General features: G+C 43.9%; 1 protein-coding gene across 1 annotated transcript; it reads left to right on the plus strand.

Annotated features, from left to right (window-relative positions):
* Positions 1–59: 59 nt before the first annotated feature.
* Positions 60–18,742, plus strand: Rack1 (Receptor of activated protein kinase C 1). The gene is made up of 6 exons (XM_075687182.1): positions 60–267; positions 499–670; positions 938–1,082; positions 12,771–12,980; positions 17,542–17,682; positions 18,515–18,742. Exons 1-6 carry the CDS (start codon positions 159–161, stop codon positions 18,692–18,694), a joined length of 957 nt encoding a protein of 318 aa, XP_075543297.1. The 5' UTR covers positions 60–158; the 3' UTR covers positions 18,695–18,742.
* Positions 18,743–23,816: the final 5,074 nt, after the last annotated feature.

Below are 23,816 nucleotides of genomic sequence, written 5' to 3' on the forward strand. Positions count from 1 at the left end.
CTATTGGATATTACAGTTACAAGTTTTTTTTTACCGTAATTCCGTGGCGACGTCTTGGTGCGGTCCTTTCTGGCTCTGTGGTGGAAGCGGAGGTGTAGGACTTCTTTTCGGGGTTCTCAAATCCATCGCAATCACCGAAAGAGAGCAACTTTTCGAAAATGTCTGAGCAGTTGGAGTTGAAAGGAGCCCTTAGGGGTCATAATGGATGGGTAACTCGTATTGCAACGAACCCAAAATTTCCTGAGACTGTGCTGTCTGCGTCGCGGGGTACGTATGCCGCCATGCCACTGCTTCTGCCTGCCGGCACCAATAATATGGTTAGAACTCGCGGACTTCATTCCACGTCGCTAATGTCTTTAAAAAAGACAACTAATATTCATGCCTCGCGTTTGCTTCAGTTTTTCTTATTGTAATTGTAATGTGATTCATAATGTGCTGCGAACAGAACGCGATCGCTGGTGCGATTGTCATGTCGCGATGCTTGCAACGTGTTTGCAGACAAAACCCTCATTCTGTGGGAGCTAACGAAAGATGAGACGAGCTACGGTATTCCAAAAAGACGCCTCAAGGGGCACGGTCACTTTGTGACAGACGTCGTGATGTCGTCGGATGGCCAGTATGCTCTGTCGTGCTCGTGGGACAAGACTCTGCGGCTGTGGGATTTGATCGTGTAAGTGAATTTTGCACCCCTCTTAATCTTAAGGCTTTGCTGAATCATCATTCTCTCTTTTGTAAAGTGGCTGCGCCATTCTGAAGGCAGAAGTGTTGTACGCAATGCGTGCACCTTAAGGTCCTTGACTGCTCAATGATTATTTGCATGTATTAGCTGATGAATGACAGTGATATCATTATCTGAATGAGAGCAACTCAGAATTGGGTTTACACGTTGCTGACACCGCTAGACAGCCCATAAATGCTGTACAATAACTCGTTCCAGTGGCCGCACGACTCGTCGCTTCGAGGACCACCACAAAGACGTCTTGAGCGTGGCATTCTCTGCCGACAATCGTCAGATTGTCTCTGGCTCTCGGGACAAGTCGATCAAGCTGTGGAATACACTGGCTCAGTGCAAGTACACCATTGTACGTTACCCTTCTGCCAACACTTAGCGTGCAGCTGTAAAGAATAGGGTGGACTAAATATCGCGCTATTCTTTCCAGCAGCACTATTTCCTTATCTTTTCCTGCACGTATGGTTACTGCGACTTTTTTAAGCCCACATACATGCAAGCCACTAGCTTTACCGTATGTAACACCATGTGTTGTGAGCCTTATCATTGCTGTGCACCTGAACACTAGCTGCCCTGAATTTGGGAGATACTAGGCCGGATTTCTGCTGACAAAGGCTGTAATTGAGCATTAGTGCTTATTTCTCGATGTCTGACCATATGTACAGTGTTGAATAGGAGTTCCAGGTGCACATGACTCTTCCAGCAAAACCACTGGCTGATTTCCCCTCAAAATTTCGTTTTATGGTAGAATTTCGCAGTGAAGTATAAACCCCATGCAAGCGGTCTTGTGTGTGACAAGCGATGAAGATGGCCGTCACGTTCGCTCATTGCCTACGAGTCGTGCCCCATGCGAGCGATGCTTTTGAGTGACGTCTCCCTGGTGTTGCCGGTATGAGGGCAGCAAATGTGTCGAAACTAGTGTGACACATCCTTTATTAATTTAAGTTGATGTATGGCTGTAAAAAGCAGCGTAAAATATTTCTGAATGTCTTGCAGTTAGTTCTTAACCTTCCACATATAAAAATTCAATTGTTTGCTCATTCCGTGCGACAACCTGTAGTATTTGAGTGATATACATCCAGCTTCGCGCTATTGGCTAGTCGCTCATAGCACTGACGAGCGACGAATTATAGATTTCCAGAACCGAGCGATGAAGCGACAAGACCAAGTGATCTGTTAAGCGATGGCCTGTTTCGTCGTCATCGCGCACAGAATTCCCTCATGGAGTTTAGCCTCGAGTTCAGTTTGATACCACGTTTGCGAGCATTAAATGAAGTTCAGAATCGTTGACCATTGTGCTAGTTGGTTGGTGCACCATTTTGTGTCATTGAGTGGAGTTTGAGCAGAAAGCTACTGGAAGAGTCGTGCTTCTATTTATGCAGCACTCGGTGGATAATGACTGTACAAAGGGTCTTTGGCATAAAGTTTTCAAGTAACTTGGGGTAAAAAAAAGTGAGGGTGGTGATGCCTGTGCCCTTTGAAGCAGATCGGGTGAGAGGGTTGATGCAAGTGTTGCCAGCAGCTGCAGTGAACTTGCAAAATGAGCAAGTTGTAGTGTTAATTGTAACACAAAATACTTTTTTCGTCTTAAATCATTAAGGTGGAATGTAAAAGGGCTTGTGGGCCTTTTATATGCATATTTAGAAACGCTGGTGGTCAAAATCACTTTAGAGTTCATGGTCTGTGGTGCAGCTTTGGGGTGTAAAGCACCATTAATAAGGATCTGTAGTGTTTTGTAATATCAAATCTTTAGTCTTGCATTTTACGTGTGTTCACTGCAGTCATGGGATTCCTTACTCTTTCTCCATTCAGCAGCATAACTTAATCACATGTGTGCGATTTCCTAGTGACTGGTTTTGCGATTAAGGGGGCGGGGGGCTTGTTCTAATCAGAAAATTTCAATTGTCACCCAAAAGTCCACATGGCAGCAACCAGTTAACCTGCTTCGACTTGAAATTGGCCTTCACTTCATCTCGTGCTGAGGGCAAAGCATTGGCAATGTGTCATTGTTATTTACCTCAGTTGTAGACTCTTAGCCACTACAGAGTCGTGAAAGTGTTTTGATTTCTACCTGCTACATAGCACCACAGTGGGTTTTTACTAGTGGTGATGACTTTAATAATAGGTATAGTTCACTCTTCTAACTCGCTAGTTACTTTTTCTGCGATGTTGCATTCATGCAGTTGCCCCATGACGTGACAGTCTGCCAGTCTTGTTGCTTGAATATCGCATGCGATTACCTCTCAACTTATGCCTAGAAAGTAAATTTGTTAGTTTTGCAACTGTACAGTGTTGCATACTGAATGCTACAAAAGCCACTAAACTGCTTCTCACGTGGCAGTTGGGAAGCATGAGTGTAGTCTTTGTTAGTAGAAGCCATGTAAAGACCATCCTTACGACTGCCTGGTACGGAGTTGAGTTTAAGTGTACAAATTGCACTAATATGCAAAATGCATAAAGCAAGTGAAGAAAAAGCTGTAATGCTTCGTGTGAGCTGCTAACAAAATGCAACTTTTGATCACCTTGTTGATGTTGCTAGAGAAGCTTAATTTTTCCCTTTCCGTTTCACAAATGGCAGTGACCATGAACATCTCTTCATACTGTTAATCTGAAATAGTTGTCAACTTTGCAATTCTTGCAGCACCCTTCAGCTGCAATTTATCTTAGTCACCACCTGGAATGGCACTGCAAAAATAAAAAAAGCTGTATGCTGGAACAGCCATTCTTTGTACTTGTGTAACATGATGAAGCCAGGAAGAAAGCGACAGTTGCTTACATCCTAATACTGTCATACTGTAGACATCGCCAGGCCCAACTATGCTGGCAGGTGGTAGTGGGCATTGTGGATCCATTGTAACTTCAGTGTTCCATGTGTGGTAGTTGTGATTAGTCAATCGGGTGCACAAGGGCAAAATTATGTAGTTTGTCCTTGTGTCACTGTAACCTGTAACATGTCACAATGAAATTCAAGCCCGTTAGCACTGAGTAACAAGCATTGCTGTCAAGAGCATTTAAGGGTGGCCTTTTAATATCGCCACCTTGACCCATGCGTAGCCATTTTTGGCCTGAACATGCCCTTGCCCACACCCTTGCTACTTTATTGACAGTGTAATACAAGTATTGATAAGCAAAAGACATTCAAGTTTGAAAGTTATGAAACCTGCATCATGCAGTAGTGCGCACAAATTTATGCTTTGCAGTACAAAGTGCAAGTTTACCCCTTGTATTCAGAAATGCATCTTAACTTGAAGCCCACGCTTGATTTATGTGACGCCTGTCGTGAACACACTCAAGAAATGCAATGAGCATCCTGGGTGTGTTCACACCAGGCATCATTTATATCAAGTCAAGGATGGGCTTCAAGTTAAGATGCATTTCTGATACGGGGGTTAGTGACTTCTGCGTTCTTTGTGACAGAGTCGGGGGGAACTGGCAACTTTAGTGCAACACTTCATGCCTCTTGTGAGTGATGTTAGCTGTCAGGAAATTAGATGGTAAGCCAGGTGCACTATTTGTAAAACATGGTAATTTTAGTGCTTGGACTACTATAAATTGTGTGCCACGGTAAAGCATGCAAGTTTCAAGTGAAGCTAAAAACTTAGTACCTACCATAACCATACTGTTGAGGGTAAGTTAAATTGCACATGTGGGCTAAAGGTCTAAGAAATTCAATCCTATAAAAGGGGCATAACTCGGCCGTTCGATTATTCTCACTTTCACTGAGAGTAGAGGGCCCAACATGGTTATACACACACAAAATAAAAGGGCTATCAGTGCTTTGACTTCAAATTTCAGTTGAAAATTGCTGCTCTAAACCCGTACCACTGACATTGACCAACATTTCGGCATGGACCGTGAGACGTGAAATGAGGGGCTACTACTGACCACACAATCTGGCACCCGATAGCACGACATACCTTCATACCCGGCCGTCCATTGCTTAGTGGGTAGGGCGTTGTGCTGCAAAGCACAAAGTCATGGGTTCAAATTCCAGTCACGGCGGCAGCATTTCATTGGTGGTTAAATGCAAGAATGCTAGTGTTCCATGCATTGGATGCATGTTAAAGAGCCCCAGGTGGTTAAAATTTGTACTTTGTTCCCCCACTACAGTGTACCTCATTATCAGGTCATGCTTTTGGCACGTAAAACTGGATTTAATTTTAATGAACCAAGCTTCGAGACATACTTGTAAAAACAATGCGTGGCAGCTGCGACTTATTTCCAGAATCACTTCTGCTGTTTGCAGTATACAAAAGCATGGCTTTCGCTAGGGCATGGCTCTCTCCTAGGGGAACCGTTTCTGGGGTTGTCAATTCATCACCTTTCAGAATTGCCAGACTGCTGTACTATTCAACTGCTACATAAGAAAATTCTCTACCACACCGAATGTGCTCACACTTTGTCAGCTTGCTGCAGAATGCAAGCTGTTTAACAGGCAATGCATAATTCAAGTTAGAAAAATTTGGTGCTATGGCCTCTTTAATGTTTTTTGGTAGCGACAAGTCATTCTGATAATTTTCTCGTTTGTAGAAAAGCAGTTCAGTGTTGCTAGGTTTTTAGTGGCAGCAAGTAGTATCTCAGTAGGAAACCATCTTCTCTCTTCTCTCATTGGTTCAGAGCTCTCAATGGTTCGAACATTTCCGGCTCTTTGCTGGATGTAGGTGTAGGTAGAATGACATGAGTGGATTTGTGGCACTATTAAAGACCACAAAACCTGAGCAATTGTCACGGGTCACATTAATATTGGCCATAAGAATGCTGAGGTTCCAGTGCTTGTATTTTTTGTTATGCTCATTCATCTTTTGTACTATAATATGTATAGAAGTTTAAAACTGATGAGTTGTCATTGTACTAATTGCTTTTGTAAGCTTAGCTGTACTACAGTCAAATGTGAATTTAGCATCTGAGTAGTGCATAGCCACATGCCTTGTACTTGGTTCACCTTTTACTGTGTGGCTTATAAACTAGCAGTAGCAACTGTTCACGTTAAAAGTGTGCTAGTGTCCTGCTTAGATTTGTTTTTTATTTATTTATTCAGTAACTGCATAGCCAATAAGGCATTACAGCAGGGGGGATTTCATTCAAAATACAGTAGTTTGTAAAAGGGTATTTATACTAAACGTGGTAAAAAGCATCAACAGATGTAATCAACACATCAGGCAGAAGATTCCAGGCGCGTGCTGTCTGGACAAAAAAAGAATACCACAAAACGTTGCCTTTAATAGCACGTTCCTTGACTTTCAAAGGGTGATCCTTTTTTAGGGATACATATGAAGGTAGGGTCATGTATTTCTCTCGTCTAATGCCGGTATGGGAATGATATATGCTACAAAATAATTTCAAATGCAGATTTCTCCTGCAAGTCTCTGGGTCCGACCATTGAAGACTAAATCTGGCAGCCCTGTTTTTTTTTTTTTTCATATTTGTTAATTCTGAGGTGTAAGGGTCCCAACATGCACATGGATATTCTAGTGTTGATCATACATATGTGAAATACAATTGTTGTTTCAGACCTTTGGGTAGGGGACTGAAATTCCGTCTTAAAAAATCGAGCACAGACGTCGCTTTATTCGTTAAATAATTCATGTGCCTAGTCCATTGCAAATCCGGCATGAAAAAAAAACACCCAAGTATTTGAATTCGTTTGCAGTAACTAAACAAGCCTAATGGATTCTATATGTGTGCTCTTCGTTGGAGCGCTTGCTTGTAAAGGTGATGTGCATACATTTGCGCACATTTAGCAACATTTTCCAACGTGCACACCATGTTGCTACAATGTCCAAATCATTCTGCAAAGCTACAGTCACTATGATTGTTAATGACTCTCTATAACATAGTCATCGGCAAACATTCGAAACGATGACTTGATGTTATCCGTAATGTCATTAATGAACAGTAGGAATAAGAGCGGCCAGAGTACTGATCCATGGAGTACCCCGGAAGTGACTGGGGAACTTATCAAAGAAAAACCATACAGAACAACACACTGCTGCCAAAAAGAGGTATTCAGCAATCCATTTTAGCACATTTTCATCCAGATTATAAGGTCTAAGTTTTGATATAAGTAACCCATGCGCAACACCATCAAATGCTTTGCAAAAATCCAAGAAAACAGTTAGCAACTTAGCCTGTCAACAGCCAGAGCCATGTGTGAATTCTACCAGCTGTGTAGCACATGAAAATCCGCGACGAAATCTGTGCTGTCTGTCATTTAGAAGATTATGCTTTTCAAGATGCGACATTATAGAAGAACAAGTTACATGCTCGATTATTTTGCATGGGGTACTTGTTAACAACACTGGTCTGTAGTGCTGAACGTTGTTGCGTGGCCCACTCTTGTGAACAGGCACTACATGTGCCAACTTCCAGTCACTGGGTAAAGCAGCATGGTTTAAATAATATTGAAATAATCGAGAAAGATACAAGCTTAACATCCCTGAACAGTGCTTGAGAATTGCAGCCGGGATATCATTAGGACCGCTGGCTTTGTTCTCTTTCATATCATTTGGCAATCGATGAACACCCATTATCGAAAAGGACACCGCGGGCATGCAATCTACTTGAATCAGATGCAAAACTTCAATATCTTGCGTATTTGTAGGGACAAGCACAGACAAAAAGTAATGAGCAAAACAATACTTTGGATTCATCTTTGTCAATAATGGTTCCATTGTATTGTAAGGCAGGGATGGTGCTATCATCTCTGCCATTTCGGCGGATGTTTTTACAGAACTCCTTTAGGTGTGCTGCTAACTTTTGCCCGAGGTTGGAAAAGTAAGCCTGTGCCAAATCCTTCGTGTGTTTAAAATTACTTATTTCACTGAGCAGAGCAAAATGAGCGGGCAGTTTATTTTTCTTGTACAGTCAACAACCGATTTTTCGGACCGTCTAGGGAACGTAAAAGCGTCCGAAAATTCAGGCAGTCCGAAAAAAATGAATGCATGCAAAAAACTCTCTTTTTTTCTCTGACCTAGAGGTAAAGGGCGAAGTACCAGGCTTCTGAAACCCTGCCAAAGCATCAGTGAAGTGGCTATAAAAAGAGGCGTTCAAAAACTGCATGTAGCCGACTGCCGGTTTATTATGTACATGTGCATCGTCAGGCTACTGGTGCTATTGCTGCCGTGGCTTGAAGAACTTGTTGATTGTTGTTTGGACGGCGTTCCGGTTGCATGCTATCATATTCGCCTCGATCTGAGCAAGGGTAATGTCAGCACTGTACACCGATAAAAGAGTCAACAGTGCTCTCATCAACTCGGCGCAGGCATTGGCTCCTCATTTTCAACATCGGAGTCTTCTGAATCCCCCACAACCTGACGGACTATTTCCTTGTCAGTCAGTTCTGCGCAGAAGTCGAGCTCGTTGTCAGCGTCAACAAACTGTTCAAAAGTTATTTCCGCGGGTATGGAAACCCCAGCAGAGCGGAGCCGATGCCGAACTCCTTGTTCACGTCAGCCTGCGATCGGCCGCTCACGACTTGCTTAATAACGGCGGCTTTCTTCTCCATCGTTAACCGACGTACTGCTTTCCGCGCTTCTATGCCATCGGCGAGGACGACTAAGACTGAGTGGGGGCCATCGAAGGCAAGCGAAATCCTGAAGTTGCGAACAGTGGAGTTCGCTGACGAGCGTCGAAGCACCTAGGCTTAGTGTCGCAGAACACACTTGACACAACAGCACAACTACACACCACGCTAGCCAAAACATGGCCTGCGCAGCAAACGAAATGGCGCCGCTCCGGAAACTCCGCTGGAGGTGGAAGTGCGGCGATAATATAGCCAGCGTGGCCAGACCAAATCGGTGTGTGATGGCTAGATTCGGCTAGTTGTGGTTCAAAGCGGTGATATGCTTCGGCTGCAAGTCGATTTCCTTCGCAAGGGCGCTGCGCGAGGAGCCAAAGGACCTTCCGTCGCGTCAAAAAGTCAGGAAAATTGGATGGCGGGGGGTTCGAGCGTCCGAAACTTCAGATGTCCTTATACATTGATTCTATGGGGCTCATGGCCATGCCGCGAAGACGTCCGAAATATCAGGCATGTCCGAAAATTTGGGCATCTGAAAATTCAGTCGTTGACTGTACTTCGTATATGCCAGTTTCTGACGGCGAACCAGGGAACGTAACGCAGCGTTGAATCACGGTTTATCCTGGGCGCGCTTACTTGACAGGACCGACATAGCACAAAAACTTCGCGTATGTGGTATAGCTATTGTTTTAGTAAGTTCCACAATTCTTCAATGCTCATTCCTTCAGCAAGCATATCAAATGTTGGGAAGTAGGCTTCTAATGCCAAAATGATTGCCTCGTAGTTTGCTTTACTGTGAACATAGATCGATCTTGGCAGTTTCCTTGGGACAACCACTTATTCAAGGGGAATGTCAGCTACAACTTTATGGTCACTAATTCCGGGCAAAACATGCATGGTGTATTGCAATGGTAACAAGTCGAGAACATGACCTGTGCCGTCCCCGCTTGAAGGAACGCAAACATGCTGTTCAAGTGTGAAGTGGTCCAAAATGTCAAAAAATGCAGAGTACATGCTCCCACTGGCCAAATCTGTAGGGTTGTTGGGCGACCAGTCAATCTCGGGCAGATTAAGATCGCCTCTGAGAATGTGATCACTCGTAAGGGTTTCAAGGTAATCGTACAAATGCACAACGGGCGGAGAGGTCGCACCAGGCGGGCGATAGAACGAGCCGATTACAAGCCATTTTCCATTCTCCAAATGCAATCTACAAAAAACCGCTTCACACTCGGTATCGGAAAATTCCAGTGGCACACGTTATATTGGAATGAATAAGTATAAGCACACCACTACCGTGAGCATTACGATCGCGTCGAAAGCACTGATATCCTTCAGGAATCATCTCAATGTTTGAAATACGTGGGTCAAGCGACGAAAGAACAAAATGGAAGTTATCAATTTTATTTTTTACGCTCCGGAAGTTTATCAGCAAAATGCTAATCGGCCGTTTGACATCTAGTACATCGCGAGATCATATCTGAATGTTTTTAGTCGTGATGTCATACTTCAGTTTAGCCTTTGTGCCCCGTTTGGCATTTTGCTTAGTGTATGCCAACATTTTGCATTTTTCTCAGACGGTGTGTGTGTGAAATCTTTGGATATGCAGAATCCTGTCCCTTTCAGCATGTGCGCCCTTGTAAGAACTGATTGGCGTTCCCTGAATGAAGAAAACTGAACAAGCACAGGGAGTTTCTTTTCGGAGCAGAACGTGCCTATACGATGGTCGCGTGCCATGCTCAAAGAAGACAAACTAACAAATCTGTTGCAGAGATTGGCAATCAATTCCTCTGATTTCACTGCCCTCTCGTCACTATCCGGTTCAGTCAGGCCATAAAAAACAAGATTGTTATGTCTGTCTCTTTCTTCTAGATCATGAATCTTCTTTACAATACTTAACACGGTATGGTCCTGACGTTGCTGAACTTCAACGGTATTCAGACAAGCGCGCATTGTATCAATGTTTTCAAAAATGTTGCTTTCAAGTGACGAAAGCCGGGCTTTCAAAGCAGTTACCTCAAAAGTGAGCAGAGTTTGTTTTGCTTCAATTGATATCAACTTCGCCAATATCGCAGCTTGACCACTGAGGAGTTCTTGCAGGATTTCGCAATAAGCAAAAGTGACGCCTCACAAACATTTTCAACAATTCAGCCGCCAGCGAGAGCACATAGCAAAATATACTTGGGGTGGAACCGGCAATACAAGACAGCTCTTAAGCAAACGGTGAAGGGGACCATGACGATAATGGAAGAGGGAATAGTCTAGAGGAATTTAACATTCCACAAGTAACGCTGGAAGAAGTAAAGAAAGCCTTTGGAGCTATGTAAAGGGGAAAGGCAGCTGTTGCGGATCAGGTAACAGCAGATTTATTGAAGGATGGTGGGCAGATAGTTCTACAAAAACTGGCCACCCTGTATACGCAATGCCTCATGACCTCGAGCGTACCGGAATCTTGGAAGAGTGCCAACATAATCTTAATCCATAAGAAAGGGGACGCCAAAGACTTGAAAAATTAGACCGATCAGCTTACTGTCCGTGGCCTACAAAGTATTTACTAAGGTAATTGCAAATAGAATCAGGAACACCTTAGACTTCCGTCAACCAAAAGACCAGGCGGGATTTCGTAAAGGCTACTCAAGAATAGACCATATTCACACTATCAATCAGGTGATAGAAAAATGTACGGAATATAACCATCCTTTATACATAGCTTTCATTGATTACGAGAAAGCGTTTGATTCAGTCGAAACCTCAGCAGTCATGGAGGCACTACGGAATCAAGGTGTAGACGAGCCGTATGTAAAAATACTGAAAGATATCTATAGCGGCTCCACAGCCACCGTACTCCTCCGTAAAGAAAGCAACAAAATCCCAATAAACAAGGGTGTCAGGCAGGGAGAGACGACCTCTCCATTGCTATTCACAGCGTGTTTGCAGGAGGTATTCAGAGACATGGATTGGGAAGAATTGGGGATAAGAATTAATGGAGAATACCTTAGTAACTTGCGATTCACTGATGATATTGCCCTGCTTAGTAACTCAGGGGACCAGTTGCAATGCTTGCTCACTGGCATGGACAGGCAAAGCAGAAGGGTGGGTCTAGAAATTAATCTGCAGAAAACTGTTTAACAGTCTCTGAAGAGAACAGCAGCTTATGATAGGTAGCGTGGCACTGGAAGTGGTAAGGGAATACATCTACTTATGGCAGATAGTGACCGCAGATCCGGATCAGGAGACGGAAATAATCAGAAGAATTAGAATGGGCTGGTGTCCCTTTGGCAAGCATTCTCAGATCATAAACAGCAGGTTGCTATTATCCCTCAAGAGAAAAGTGTATAACAGCTGCGTCTTACCAGTACTCACCTGCGGGGCAGAAACCTGGAGGCTTACGAAAAGGGTTCTACTTAAATTGAGGATGACGCAGCGAGCTATGGAAAGAATGATGGGTGTACTGTTAATTAAGGGAGAAGAGCAGATTGGATTAGGGAACGAACGTTAGTTAATGACATCTTAGTTGAAATCAAGAAAAATAATTGGGCAGGGCATGTAATGAGGAGGGAAGATAACCGATGGTCACTAAGAGTTTATGGACTGGATTCCAAGAGAAGGGAAGCGTAGCAGGGGGTGGCAGAAAGTTAGGTGGGCGGATGAGATTAAGAAATTTGCAGGGACAACATGGCCACTATTGGCACCTGATCGGGTTAGATGAAGTATGGGAGAGGCCTTTGCCTTGCAGTGGGCGTAGCCAGGCTGATGATGTTGATAAGGGCCACCGTCATGTTTCCAGTTCCACGCCCCACTATCGAAGTGTCGCCACTGGGAATTTGTAGTCGAGAGACAGTCGGGCCAAGGGCACAGTGTGCAGCTCAATATGCAGGAAAGTCAAAATTTGGCATCATCTAAACACATTTCAGGATTTGCGGCATGCAGAGGCTCCCCTTTCCTGTTATAGTTCAATGCTGGGCACAATTCGACTAATGGAGCTGATGAAGGGGCTGACGTCGAAGAATCGCTCAGCAACTGATGAGTTACCATTGTACTAATTGATCTTGGAAGCTTAGCTGTACTACAGTCAGATGTGAATTCAGCATCTGTGAGTAGTGCATGGCCAGATGACTTGTACTTGGTTCACCTATTACTGTGTGGCTTATAAATTTGCAGTAACAACTGTTCACTTTAAAAGCATGCTAGTGCCCTGCTAAGGTATGTACAAATGGGCTTCTGTGCTACCTACAGAATACTTAGTAATATGCTTACATTCCTTATTGGGGGAGTAGAGTTTATTGAATGTGTGCAGATTCTGCCACCTGGTAATTCTTTTTCGCAAGCTGGTAAAGCCTTCTTAAAGGTGTGTGTGCTGACAAAGCGATTGACTTAGCATTGCTATTCTGGTAAGTCATTACCTTGCGTTATGGTTGGTTGCAGAGGTAATGCACGTGGTGGTTGTGGGGAAAAATTTTCAACTGTGTCACTATATTGAAGGATACCAGTAAACGAATACATGCAATCCATTTTGACTTTTTGCAGGAGAATGCTCACAATGACTGGGTGTCATGCGTGCGCTTCTCGCCCAACAACAGCAACCCCATCATTGTCTCCTGTGGCTGGGACTATGAAGTGAAGGTGTGGAACCTGACTAACTGCAAGCTGAAGAAGGCACATGACGAAGACCACAAGGGCTACCTGAACACTGTCACTGTGTCCCCTGATGGCTCACTTTGTGCCTCTGGTGGAAAGGTATTATGCTTCCTCTTTATCTCTGTGTGGAGATGGTTTGTTTGAATGTGGATCACATGACTGATCTTGGACAGCGCTATGTGCAGGCTGTGGCGGCGCTGTCGATATCCTGGCGTTCATTGTCAGCCTGCTGTGATTACACTGCAGATTTTGAAACATTCATTAAAATTGAGCATCAGGAACTAATAAGCAATTCATTAGCATAATAAAGACTGTCATAGCAGGCATTGTCATAAATTATTCGGGTGTTTACAATCAAGTTACAGTGAAACCTCGTTAATCCGTAGTTGGTTGGAGCTTGGAAAAAGCACGTACTAACCGTAGTCCTGTTTAACCGAAATAGTGTGAGATCGACCACTTACCTGCCAAAACGGAACTCGGAGAGTGCGATGAAAGGGAAAAGGACGTGTAGTATTTATTCGCTTTGCGCGACAAGTGTTATTTTCGTTTGATGCCACCGGCGGCCTAGCAGCGACGACAGCGGCCTCAAACTTACTGAAGCTGTGAGGCAGCTTTTCAGCCAGCCCCCTCTTCTTGGCAAACACTCGCAATGCAGATTCCTCGTTGGCGTTGCGTATGCTCCGTGCACACGCGTGGTAGCGCTGCGGAAGTCGCGGGGCGCCTTTTTCATTGCGGGGTGCTATTCTCGTCGCGACGATGGCATTCATGTGGCTGATGTAACGCGCAGCTTCTGCCACTGTCGGGGCCTGAATCGCCCGTGCTGTCGCTTTCTGTGTCCTCATCACTGTTACTAGCCAACACTTTGGCAACAACAGAGGCAACGAAGGCGAAAAGTCGAACCTCATAGCCGACATCTCTTTGCGGTCGCAGCAGCGCTGCCGAGCAGATCCTTGTCGCGTGCCAGCACAGACTTCTTCGTGTCATGTCACATTCATAGCACGAATGATATCTAATTTTTCGTCTACGCTGAGCATCTGGCGCCTTTTTTATCTGAGCTTCAGCATGACGAGAGCCCTCACTTGCGCGACGCCACAACGCTCTGGCACACCGCCGAAATGATGTTGATGTGGCTTCACGGGCAAATGTGCAGGGCGCTTGGAGGCCGTTCCGATCTCTGAGGCTTGTTGTTCCGCCGGGCCACCCGATAAAGACGATGCACCGCCGTGTTTGCGCGACGAAAAGTGGAAACACTACGTGTTAACTGATACGTACGCCATAAGCTGGTACGGTTTATGTGGTTACAAAATGCATTATGTTCAATGGCCGCTGAGTTGGGGATTTGACTTTACTACTTTTAAAACGAAACTACTGTAAGTGGGTACGGTTTAACGAGGTTTTACTGTAATTCAGTATTCACTTTGTGGTGACGGCAGTGGGAGAAGAGCCATCTTTTGCTCGTGTTGGAATGTTCAGTGAGCTTTAAATACAAAGAGAAACGCCCATAGATTGCACTAAAAGTAACCACTGCTGGTTGCCTCCCTCAGCAAAATTAGTGCAAATGATGATTTTTTAGCTGAGTCTCGCTCTGCGAGATGCATCATGCCTTCCTACAGTAGAATCTTGCTGCAACGATTGCACCTGAATTTTCCAAAGACCTGGCCCAAGCCAATTTATCTTGCATGCTATGCACATGCACACACAGTGGGACATAGTATTCAGAAGCTGTTGGAAAAATATCTGAATTTGCAAATGCCAACTGTCTAATTCAGTCCTCAAATAGAATAGGACACATTTATTTGAAAGTTGTCAATATTCACACACCCCTATCTTTGTATAGTTTGATATGTGCCACTGGCACTGTAGGCTGTGCTGCAGCACTCATTCATTTCTGCCGATGCATGCTGTTTCTCTTCTAGCCAGTAAGTGCACAAGTATTGTGCTGACAACTGCCAGTCTGGGCTATGCACCTCCTCAGTGGCTTAAGGGGGGACGTGGGGTATAGAGCTCTTACATATTTTTAGACCATATTTAATTGGAAGACATCGTCTTCAGCTTTTCTAGCCAATTTCAGAAATGATATTTTTTTGATAGAGTAAGTAATTATGGAGATAATTAAAAGTCAATTACTATTGTTTGTGAAGACAATAGGTCAAAATATTGGGTAGAAAGCAATAATAATGCATGAGTGGGCCACAGAATGTTTAAGGAAGTGAAGTGCCGCAAGCAGTTTTCAAATCCAACAATTGGCAATTTAGCAGCTCATCAAAGTTCATTGTTTAGTTTGGCTACTAGGGGAACAAAAACAAAAGCAAATAAACAGAATTTGAAAAAAAAAAGGAATCTGCTTGCATTGCTTCAACCATTATGCATTTAGCTCCATGTAACAAAAAAAAATTACAGCTGTAGCTGACCTAGGCCTTGATATTGTTGCCACAAACAAGCAGGCTGAGTGAAAAGTTAGTTTTGAAAAAATCGAGAAAAACACAGAACTCAATTTATTCAGGAATATAATGAAGTATGTACATATCACCAGCATGTATGTATGCCACAGTATGAAACTTTTATTATTGCGATAGCAATTATATGGACACTCCAGGCACATTTCTGCCATCACCGTGATGTGTTCCGTACGAGTGAAAGTGTGTGAGGGTGAGCCGGTAAACGTGGTTCAATCGCATGCGCGAGCGAGGAACACAACCTGGATGTGTGCCCTCTCCTGTGGCGCGCGAGGCAAGGCCTGCCGCCCGTCGCTTTGTACAGAGTGGAGACAACCGCGGCATCTACTACTGCGTTCGCCACGCGAATCGTGGATGCTATAGGGATGCATTGCTGACGCTCGTGTCTTGAAAGCAGTCTGCGAGATGGCTAAGTGCTTATCTGCATGGGCTTCATCTTCAAAGCGGTCTGCAATGCTTGCAGAGTGCGCAGAGTGCCGGTAGCTTCGTATGCGCTGGGCTTTCGACGTTTTATCCGTGTTGAAGCGAGATGCATGAAGGTCAGTTGGCTTGCTGCTGCCGCGATTTCTAACTCCTGCGTTTTCAGACAGCGGACCATCGAGCGATGTTGGTTCATGTTTACCTGTGCGCGTATAACACCGTGCTGGTTAATTTAAACATACACAAACAGACACACAGACAGCACTGTCTCCGTGTGTCTGTTTCTATGTCTTCATTGGATCACGCTTACACATTCTATCATTGTTAATTTAGTTAGTAAGCGAATGTTTTTATGGCCGATAAAACTACTATCCTTACTTGCACAGATGTACGAATTTCCTATCGCAATCGGTGCTTTCAGTTTCCAGCAAAACTATATATTTATCGAAAACGGAAAGCATGTCATTTGCGATTACCTGCACTCTGCATCTGAGATTGTCGATGAGCAATAGGTTGCGCGTTTTGTCGACACAGATCGCACAGAAGATGAATATTTTTAATCGCAAAAAAAATATTTAATGTTATTTGCCAATTATCGGTGCTCCGCATTTCCTGCACGGCGAGATTGTTCACACTGAGAACTCCACACCAACGCGGCGAACTTCGTGCCGACGCGGCATCGCCGCAGATGGCACACAAGATGACTATCTCTGTGACAAGACTGCAGTCACATTCGCCTTTACCTAATGCTGCACCGCAACTTGCATTTTACAGAATACTGCAGACCATTTATGAAACCGCGTGAGCGAGAAAATCAGACTTTTTCTTGGTAGCCGGCATTGAAGCAAAGTCTTGCTGTTTTTCTTTAGCCGCCTTCTCAAAATTGTAAGGCTGCATAGTTGTGCTGGAATTCCTTACGAATGCCGGCTGCTGCCAGAACCGCATTCATCTGCCTGCTAAGCCTATTCAGCAGTCGCTGCGGGAGGTATGGGTAGCAAACTATTCTTACAAAGCTACTGCGCACTTCCGAAAGTTTAACACTACTCGTTTCTTCTTCTGTTCTCTGAATTTATGGTTCGTAGCAAACTGAATTTGACATCGTTTCGTGCCACGTTGCGCGCACCCTAGCGGCCCAGGCAGACAGCGAAAATCTGCCAGTGGCATGCTGTGCTTATGGTTACGTGTCTCGGTCGACGAATTGTATTGCACATAGGGACAACTCTTCCGCAGGCTTTTTCTTCGTGGCCATTCAGCGCACAGAGTAGCGGTGGCGCAAAAACTGAACAAGACCTGCTCTTTCAAACAAGACCAAGATGAATGCTGTCGGAAACTTAAAACGGCAACTGCACGTCACGGGAAAAGGCCCGCTTTTGCGCTTTTATCAGACAAGATACGGCACCATTTGTCAGTGAAGTCAAAGTGGATGGTGGCAGCACTTTCATTCATTGCTGCCATTTTGTAACTCGGAAGAAGCTGATCATGTCCTGTGAAGTGATTGCTGGGCCAATCTGTACAGCAACCTTGTTCCACATCACAGCTCAGAATGACAAATGTACAGTGTTTTTACTGTTCTGGGTCACCGTTCACTGCTGTTGTATCTTCACCATAGATTTTCTTGTGTATAGGTATCTGTATGCCCTGTGATTATTGACATGTTTGAAGGTCTTATGAAGGCCATTGTTGACCACAGTGTCCTGCAAATATGAGGGCTATGCTATTTTTGTAAATAGTCTTGTTTCACGCGAAAAAGTGTGGCTAACTTTATTGTGTTTCTGGTATTGTAGGACTGCCAGGCAATGCTCTGGGACCTTAATGAGAGCAAGCGCCTGTACACACTGGACCACCAAGACATAATCAATGACCTGTGCTTCAGTCCTAACCGCTACTGGCTCTGTGTGGCCACTGGTGCGGCCATTCGCATCTGGGTAAGTTTCATTTGGCTAATGTTAATTTCGTCACTGCATAAGATCGCACTTTCGTTTACCCAGTATACTGTAAGGCTACCTTCTTTATCTGCTGCTCATGATGTCTAGCTCTGTGATAATGTAGGTGGAATGCAGCTCAAATTCCTGAAAAAGGAAAAGATTTTGCAATGCAATCATTATTACAGAGTTAGTCAAGACCAGGGCCCTAGTGTTCAAAGAATTCCACCACACAGTATGCTGTTGTACAGGGTTCATAGCAGTCCTTGAACCCTTAGAAACAGTGCACTTATTTTAGGCACTTAAAAATACAAGAATTTGTACAAGCCAAAAGTAAGGACAATCCAACCAAATTAGCATTTTGTAGCTGGTGGTGGTTTTCTTGTTAAGCCTTTTTATGTCTACCTTTGTGTTGAATTAAAAGGTTTTCTTTTCTCATGTTTTCAAGCTGGCAAGGGTAATGTTGCTTTGCTTTGAGTTTTAGGAGGCCTGCATTATGCATTTTTTCACTCAATTGCTACAAACTCGTGCCATTATTTTTCACTTTTCTCTTGCGGCTATGTCTCAAGTGAGCTAGCACATGGTGTGCCCTGTGATTACTACAATACCTGACAGCCTTAGAGGTCCTGCTGACCACTTGTGTCCTGCAATTATGAGGGTTTCACCATGATCTCACTTGGTCAAAGCAGATTTGTAGCCTGGTCTGCACAAGTGGTCTGATCTGCAACTTGGTAATAATATTTAAAGAAATTTAGTATGTTCCCAAGTGGGGAGTTTTTCCTGGATTTGCAGTGTTCTTTTGACTGAAAAGTTACTGTGCCACCTTCCAAAACAGGACTTGGAGGGCAAGAGCCTGGTGGATGAGCTGCGACCGGAAGTAATGACAACAAATGCAAAGGCTGAACTGCCTCAGTGCATCTCCATGGCGTGGTCAGCAGATGGCCAGACATTGTTTGCTGGATACACGGACAACCTGATCAGGGTCTGGCAGGTGTCCATTGGCACCACCCGCTAATTGCCACAAACTCTGACCAAACTGAATAAACTCATTTGTGGTATCCTGCTTGCGCTTTGTGCTTCAAACCTGGTATCTTTCCCATTTGTACATTCTGTACGAGGACTGTGCACTGCTTTGCTGGAAGTATTAGTGAAGTAATCTGTCCAGCACAGGGCTATAGCAATTTGCTGTAGCAAAGTTGCTGTGGAAGAGTGCTACATTTGCATTAGCATAGGGGTGGCTTGAAGAAATTATCTGGTCAACTACTGTTCACAAACAGTGGCATTCAGTGGGTCTGGGTTTTATGTCTACTGTGTTAGTGTTTGTTTCATCACCTTGACCTATGAAAGCTTTTGCTTCTGACAAAATTTTTCGTATTTTGAAGTATCAATTGGTCATTGCATTTTTGTTTTTAACCTCATTTCTACTGCTGTTTTAGTCTTACTGTATTGCCTTGCATTTTAATTGAGAATTTTTGCTGTGTATCCCCTTTCACGAAAAAAAATGCCAGCTATGCCCAAAGTGCTGTAGGCAGTGTCTTTTTTTTTTTTTTTTTCTTAGGATTTCATTATGGGCTTTGGGTACAGCATCCTGTTGCTTGATATTGTAATGCCAGTGAGTGCCTATGGGCTTCTACTGCAGTTCCTCTTTGAATTAATCGTAGTCTAAGCTCAGATTTCGTACCAATTCTCTTTCCGTTGCCATTTCTTTTTGCACTTCACTAGTGGTCGCAGCAGGGCTTCGCCTGCATCAGTGGGATCACCTGGCTGCGAACAATGGATAAGAGGCATAGAATCGAGTAGAAGGCATTGCTACGAGATCTGTCTTACTGTTGGCATCCAGTGAATAGTGGAGATATTAGGGAGTTTTAGTTTAGGGGACGCAAGGACTAGGGGCCACTGTACTGCGCAGACCCCTATGTCCGAGTCTGCAAATGCGCAGTACCGTTGCCCCTAGTTCTTGCGTACGCAAGCCACGTGCGTCCCCTAAACTAAAACTCTCTATGTAAGTAAAGGAAGGGGCTGTGCAGCAAGTTTCAGCCTACTCCTGTGCCTTCTCATGATGACTGACTTCTGGCAAGCATCCATCATGGGGGGTATTAGCCAAGAATTGGGAAGCGTGCACATGAGGTTTGGAAAAAATACTGGCGAAATGTTATTGCAATGCGAGTGTTTTGAGATACCTTAGTGGAGTCAATTCCTTTTAGGAAGGCAAGCAATGAGTCGAGGATGAAACCTTTCACAGTGTTGCAAACATTCCAGTGACCGCACCTCGGCTTGGAAGTGCCAAAGGAAAGCAGGGTCATGGTATAGTGTAATTCCTATTGCTCAATTCTTATGGTCCACCTTTTAGAACCAGCCGATTCTGGAGATCATGCAGGCAGAGCACTGTTTGGTCCATTGATGAAGTGGGAAAAGGAAAAGCATTGGATAGAATATTTGCGTTATCCCTGCCCACATGTGGTCATGCCGAGGCTAAGCTCATTTATAGGAACCTTAAGAAGGATTCTCAGTTACAGAAATTGTTGGCATGTAAATAAGTGTTTCTGGTTCACTGCAATATGAACAAAACATACTACCAAACCTATGCAAATAGAAAACTGACTGGAATGTGGCAGAATTAGCAGCTCCAGAAGACCCAGTGGTGATGGAATGCAAGGCCTGGTATAGAAGACCTGTTCAGTGTCATTTCAGAATGCCAGCTCTGGAAATTAGTCGTTGGAACCATAAAGTTTTGCGCAATTACTAGAAGGCACTAGTGTCTGCGGGATCTACAAGCGGGGCAGTTTAGTCAGCATGGGACTGACTACTAGTACATAGATTTGCCTAAATGATTATTTAAGAATACAGTGTTGTGATAAGAGAAATATCAAAATTGTCTGACCGCGGGTTTCGAACATGGGACCTCTAGCACAAAACCACAAATATTGAAACCATTATGCCAAGGACACAGAAGCAGAACCACTGCACTTGCCAACGATTATGCAGGCTTGCAGAGTCATTACCTGCTGTATTAAAGTATAAATTGCTTTGAAATTTAGGCCCAGATAAAGCATAATAAGCGAAGCCACAAGGATGTCTGAAGCCCCAAGCACGAAGATCAGACGAATCCATTTACCACCTATGATTCGCATGGTGGCTGAACAATGGCAGTACCAGAGTTCCTTCTAGTAATTGTAGGAAACTATGGTTCAGGCAAGGATGAACTGTGAGGCCGCTGGTGTGGATTCGTTTACTGTTGCCCCCAGCCCAGCAAAATGAGGCTTACTGCAGGCTTATCAGATAAAAGGCCTAAAGCATCTTGGAACATGCATGTGTTTCCCATACACTGAACTTTGTTACTGTTTACTGGCAGTTCAACAGTTTAGACTGTCGTAACTGTATTCCTGCCAACTTTTGTGATTTCATCGTAGAATTCCACATTTTTAGCACTCTTTTACAGTTGTCATATTGATGCCACTATTTTCAGATTTTTCATTTGCATGTAGGACAAAACCAATTCCAAGAAAGGCAGTCGCTGAGTGATTTTGTGGCTCAACGCTTCCCCATCACTAGGATACTTGCAACGCAAATTGAAAAATGCCCCTTCCAATTTTCACAAGCTGGCTTATCAAACTCTCATTTGTCTTCAGTTCGAGTATGCTTCTATTTGATTCCCTCACCAAAAATACTTTATTGAAATGCTATAATCAATTCAAAATAAGCCTTGTCACTCCATTTCAAACAATTACAGCTGTCAGTTCAATATAACGCTAAACAAACTGAAACTTTCATTGCAGTCTTTGAGCACTCATGGTGACATTGCCCTGTTATCACTGTTTCACAAGTTCATTCCATTTGAACATCTTGAAGGGGCAGCGCGAAAACCAGTACCAACTCGCCCAAATGTCGATCATTCCATTTGAACACAAGCATGCCTGAAACGACCCTGCTCCACGTCGCACAGGCTTCACAATCATTGCAGCTATGCTCAAATTTACGGATCATCTTTACGAATGTCCTATGGATGAAGTGTTTTCAGTGGTTGAGTACTGACGAGTGAGTACACATGAGTGTGAGTAGAAAGCCAGTGAAAGCATGGGTGAGTGAGTATCCACCTATTGTACCGACCTATACATGCTCTACTAGTGAGAACACCATTCCCGAAGCTATACAGGGGCTTGCTCTAGCTTGCAGCAGTAAATTATACACATATTTCAGCACCTTTCCAAACACCTATACCTGCTATTCTTTTTATTATAGTGACAGCAAAACTTATTTACCTAGAATGTATTGTGGACTATATCCATACAACCTGTGGCGTAGCCAGGCATTTGTTTTGGGAGGGGCACCCACTTGACCTGGGACGGAGATGGGGAGGAGGGCTGGGAAAACTGCATACCAACGCAGAAATTTGGGCGGGGGAGGGGGCACGTGCCCGGTATGCCGCCCCCTGGCTACACCACTAGCTGCATTCAACCTTATTTGAAATGCCGGCTGCAGCTGATTTCCTGGATATTCCAGGTTACAGAAATACATAGAAGTTATCACCTTTACACAAATATTTTTCTGCTGTATTGTAATAATAGATTTCTCCAATTACAGTGGTGAAAAACAGCATAGACCAAAACTCGACACAAAGATCATCATCATCAGCCTGTTTTATGTCCACTGCAGGACGAAGGCCTCTCCCTGCGATCTCCAATTACCCCTGTCCTGCGCGAACCGATTCCAATTAGTGCCCTCGAATTTCCTAATTTCATCGCTCCACCTAGTATTCTGTCTTACTCAATTGCGTTTCCCTTCTCTTGGTACCCATTCTGCAACCTTAATGGTCCAACGGTTATCTAACCGGCGCATTACATGACCTGCCCAGCTCCTTTTTTTCTCTTAATGTCAATTAGAATATTGGCTATACCAGTTTGCTCTCTGGTCCAAACCGCTCTCTTTCTGTCTCTTAACGTTATGCCTAGCATTCTTTGTTCCATCGCTCTTTGCACGGTCCTTGACTTGGTCTCAAGCTTCTTTGTCAGTCTCCAAGTCTCTGCCCCATCTGTTGGCACTGGTAAAATGCACTGATTGTACACTTTACTTTTCAATGATAATGGTAAGCTTCCCGCCAGGAGTTGACAATGTGTGCCGTATGGGATCGAACCCATTTTTATTCTATGAATTTTCTTCTCGTGATCAGGGTTTCCTGTGATTAGTTGACTTAGGTAGACATACTCCTTCACAGACTCTAGAGGCCAACTGGTGATCCTGGAATCTTGTTCCCATGCTAATCTATTCATCATTATCGTTGTCTTCTGCATATTAATCTTCAACCCCACTCTTACACACTCTCTGTTAAGGTCCTCAATCATTTGTTGTAACTCGTCTGCACTGTTGCTGAATACATGTAGAACAATGTCATCGGCAAACCGAAGGTCACTGAGATATTCACTGTCAATCCTTACTCCTAAGCCTTCCCTGTTTAATAGCTTGAATACTTCTTCCAAGCATGCAGTGAATAGCATTGGAGAGATTGTGTCTCCCTGTCTGACCCCTTTATAGCTATATTCCTACATTTCTTGTGTAGAATTAAGGTAGCTGTGGAATCTCTCTAGATATTTGCCAAGGTATTTACGTAAGCGGTCTGTACTCCTTGACTGTGTAATGCCTCTATGACTGCTGGTACCTCTACTGAATAAAATGCCTTTTCGTAATCTATGAAAGCCATATAGAGAGAGAGGTTTATTACACTGCGGATTTCTCGATAACCTGATTAATGACATGGATGTGATCCATTGTGGAGTATTCCTTCCTGAAGCCAGCCTGTTCCCTTGGTTGACTAAAGTCCAGTGTTGCCCTTATTCTATTGGAGATTACTTTGGTAAATATTTTATATAATACTGGGAGTAAGCTAATGGGCTTATAATTTTTCAATTCTTTAACGTTCCCCTTTTTGTAGATTAGTATAATGTTTCCATTTTTCCAGTTTTCTGGGACCCTTGCAGTTGATAGACACTTCATATAAAGAGCCGCCAGTTTTCCAAGTATTATGTCTCCATCTTTCATTAAATCGACTGTTATTCCATCTTCTCCTGCTGCTCTTCCTCATTTCATGTCTTGCAAGGCCCTTCTGACCTCGTCGCTAGGTATAGGAGGAATTTCTGTATCCT

This window comes from Dermacentor variabilis, chromosome 1 (assembly GCF_050947875.1).
Source record: "Dermacentor variabilis isolate Ectoservices chromosome 1, ASM5094787v1, whole genome shotgun sequence".
In the NCBI taxonomy this organism is placed as follows: domain Eukaryota; kingdom Metazoa; phylum Arthropoda; class Arachnida; order Ixodida; family Ixodidae; genus Dermacentor; species Dermacentor variabilis.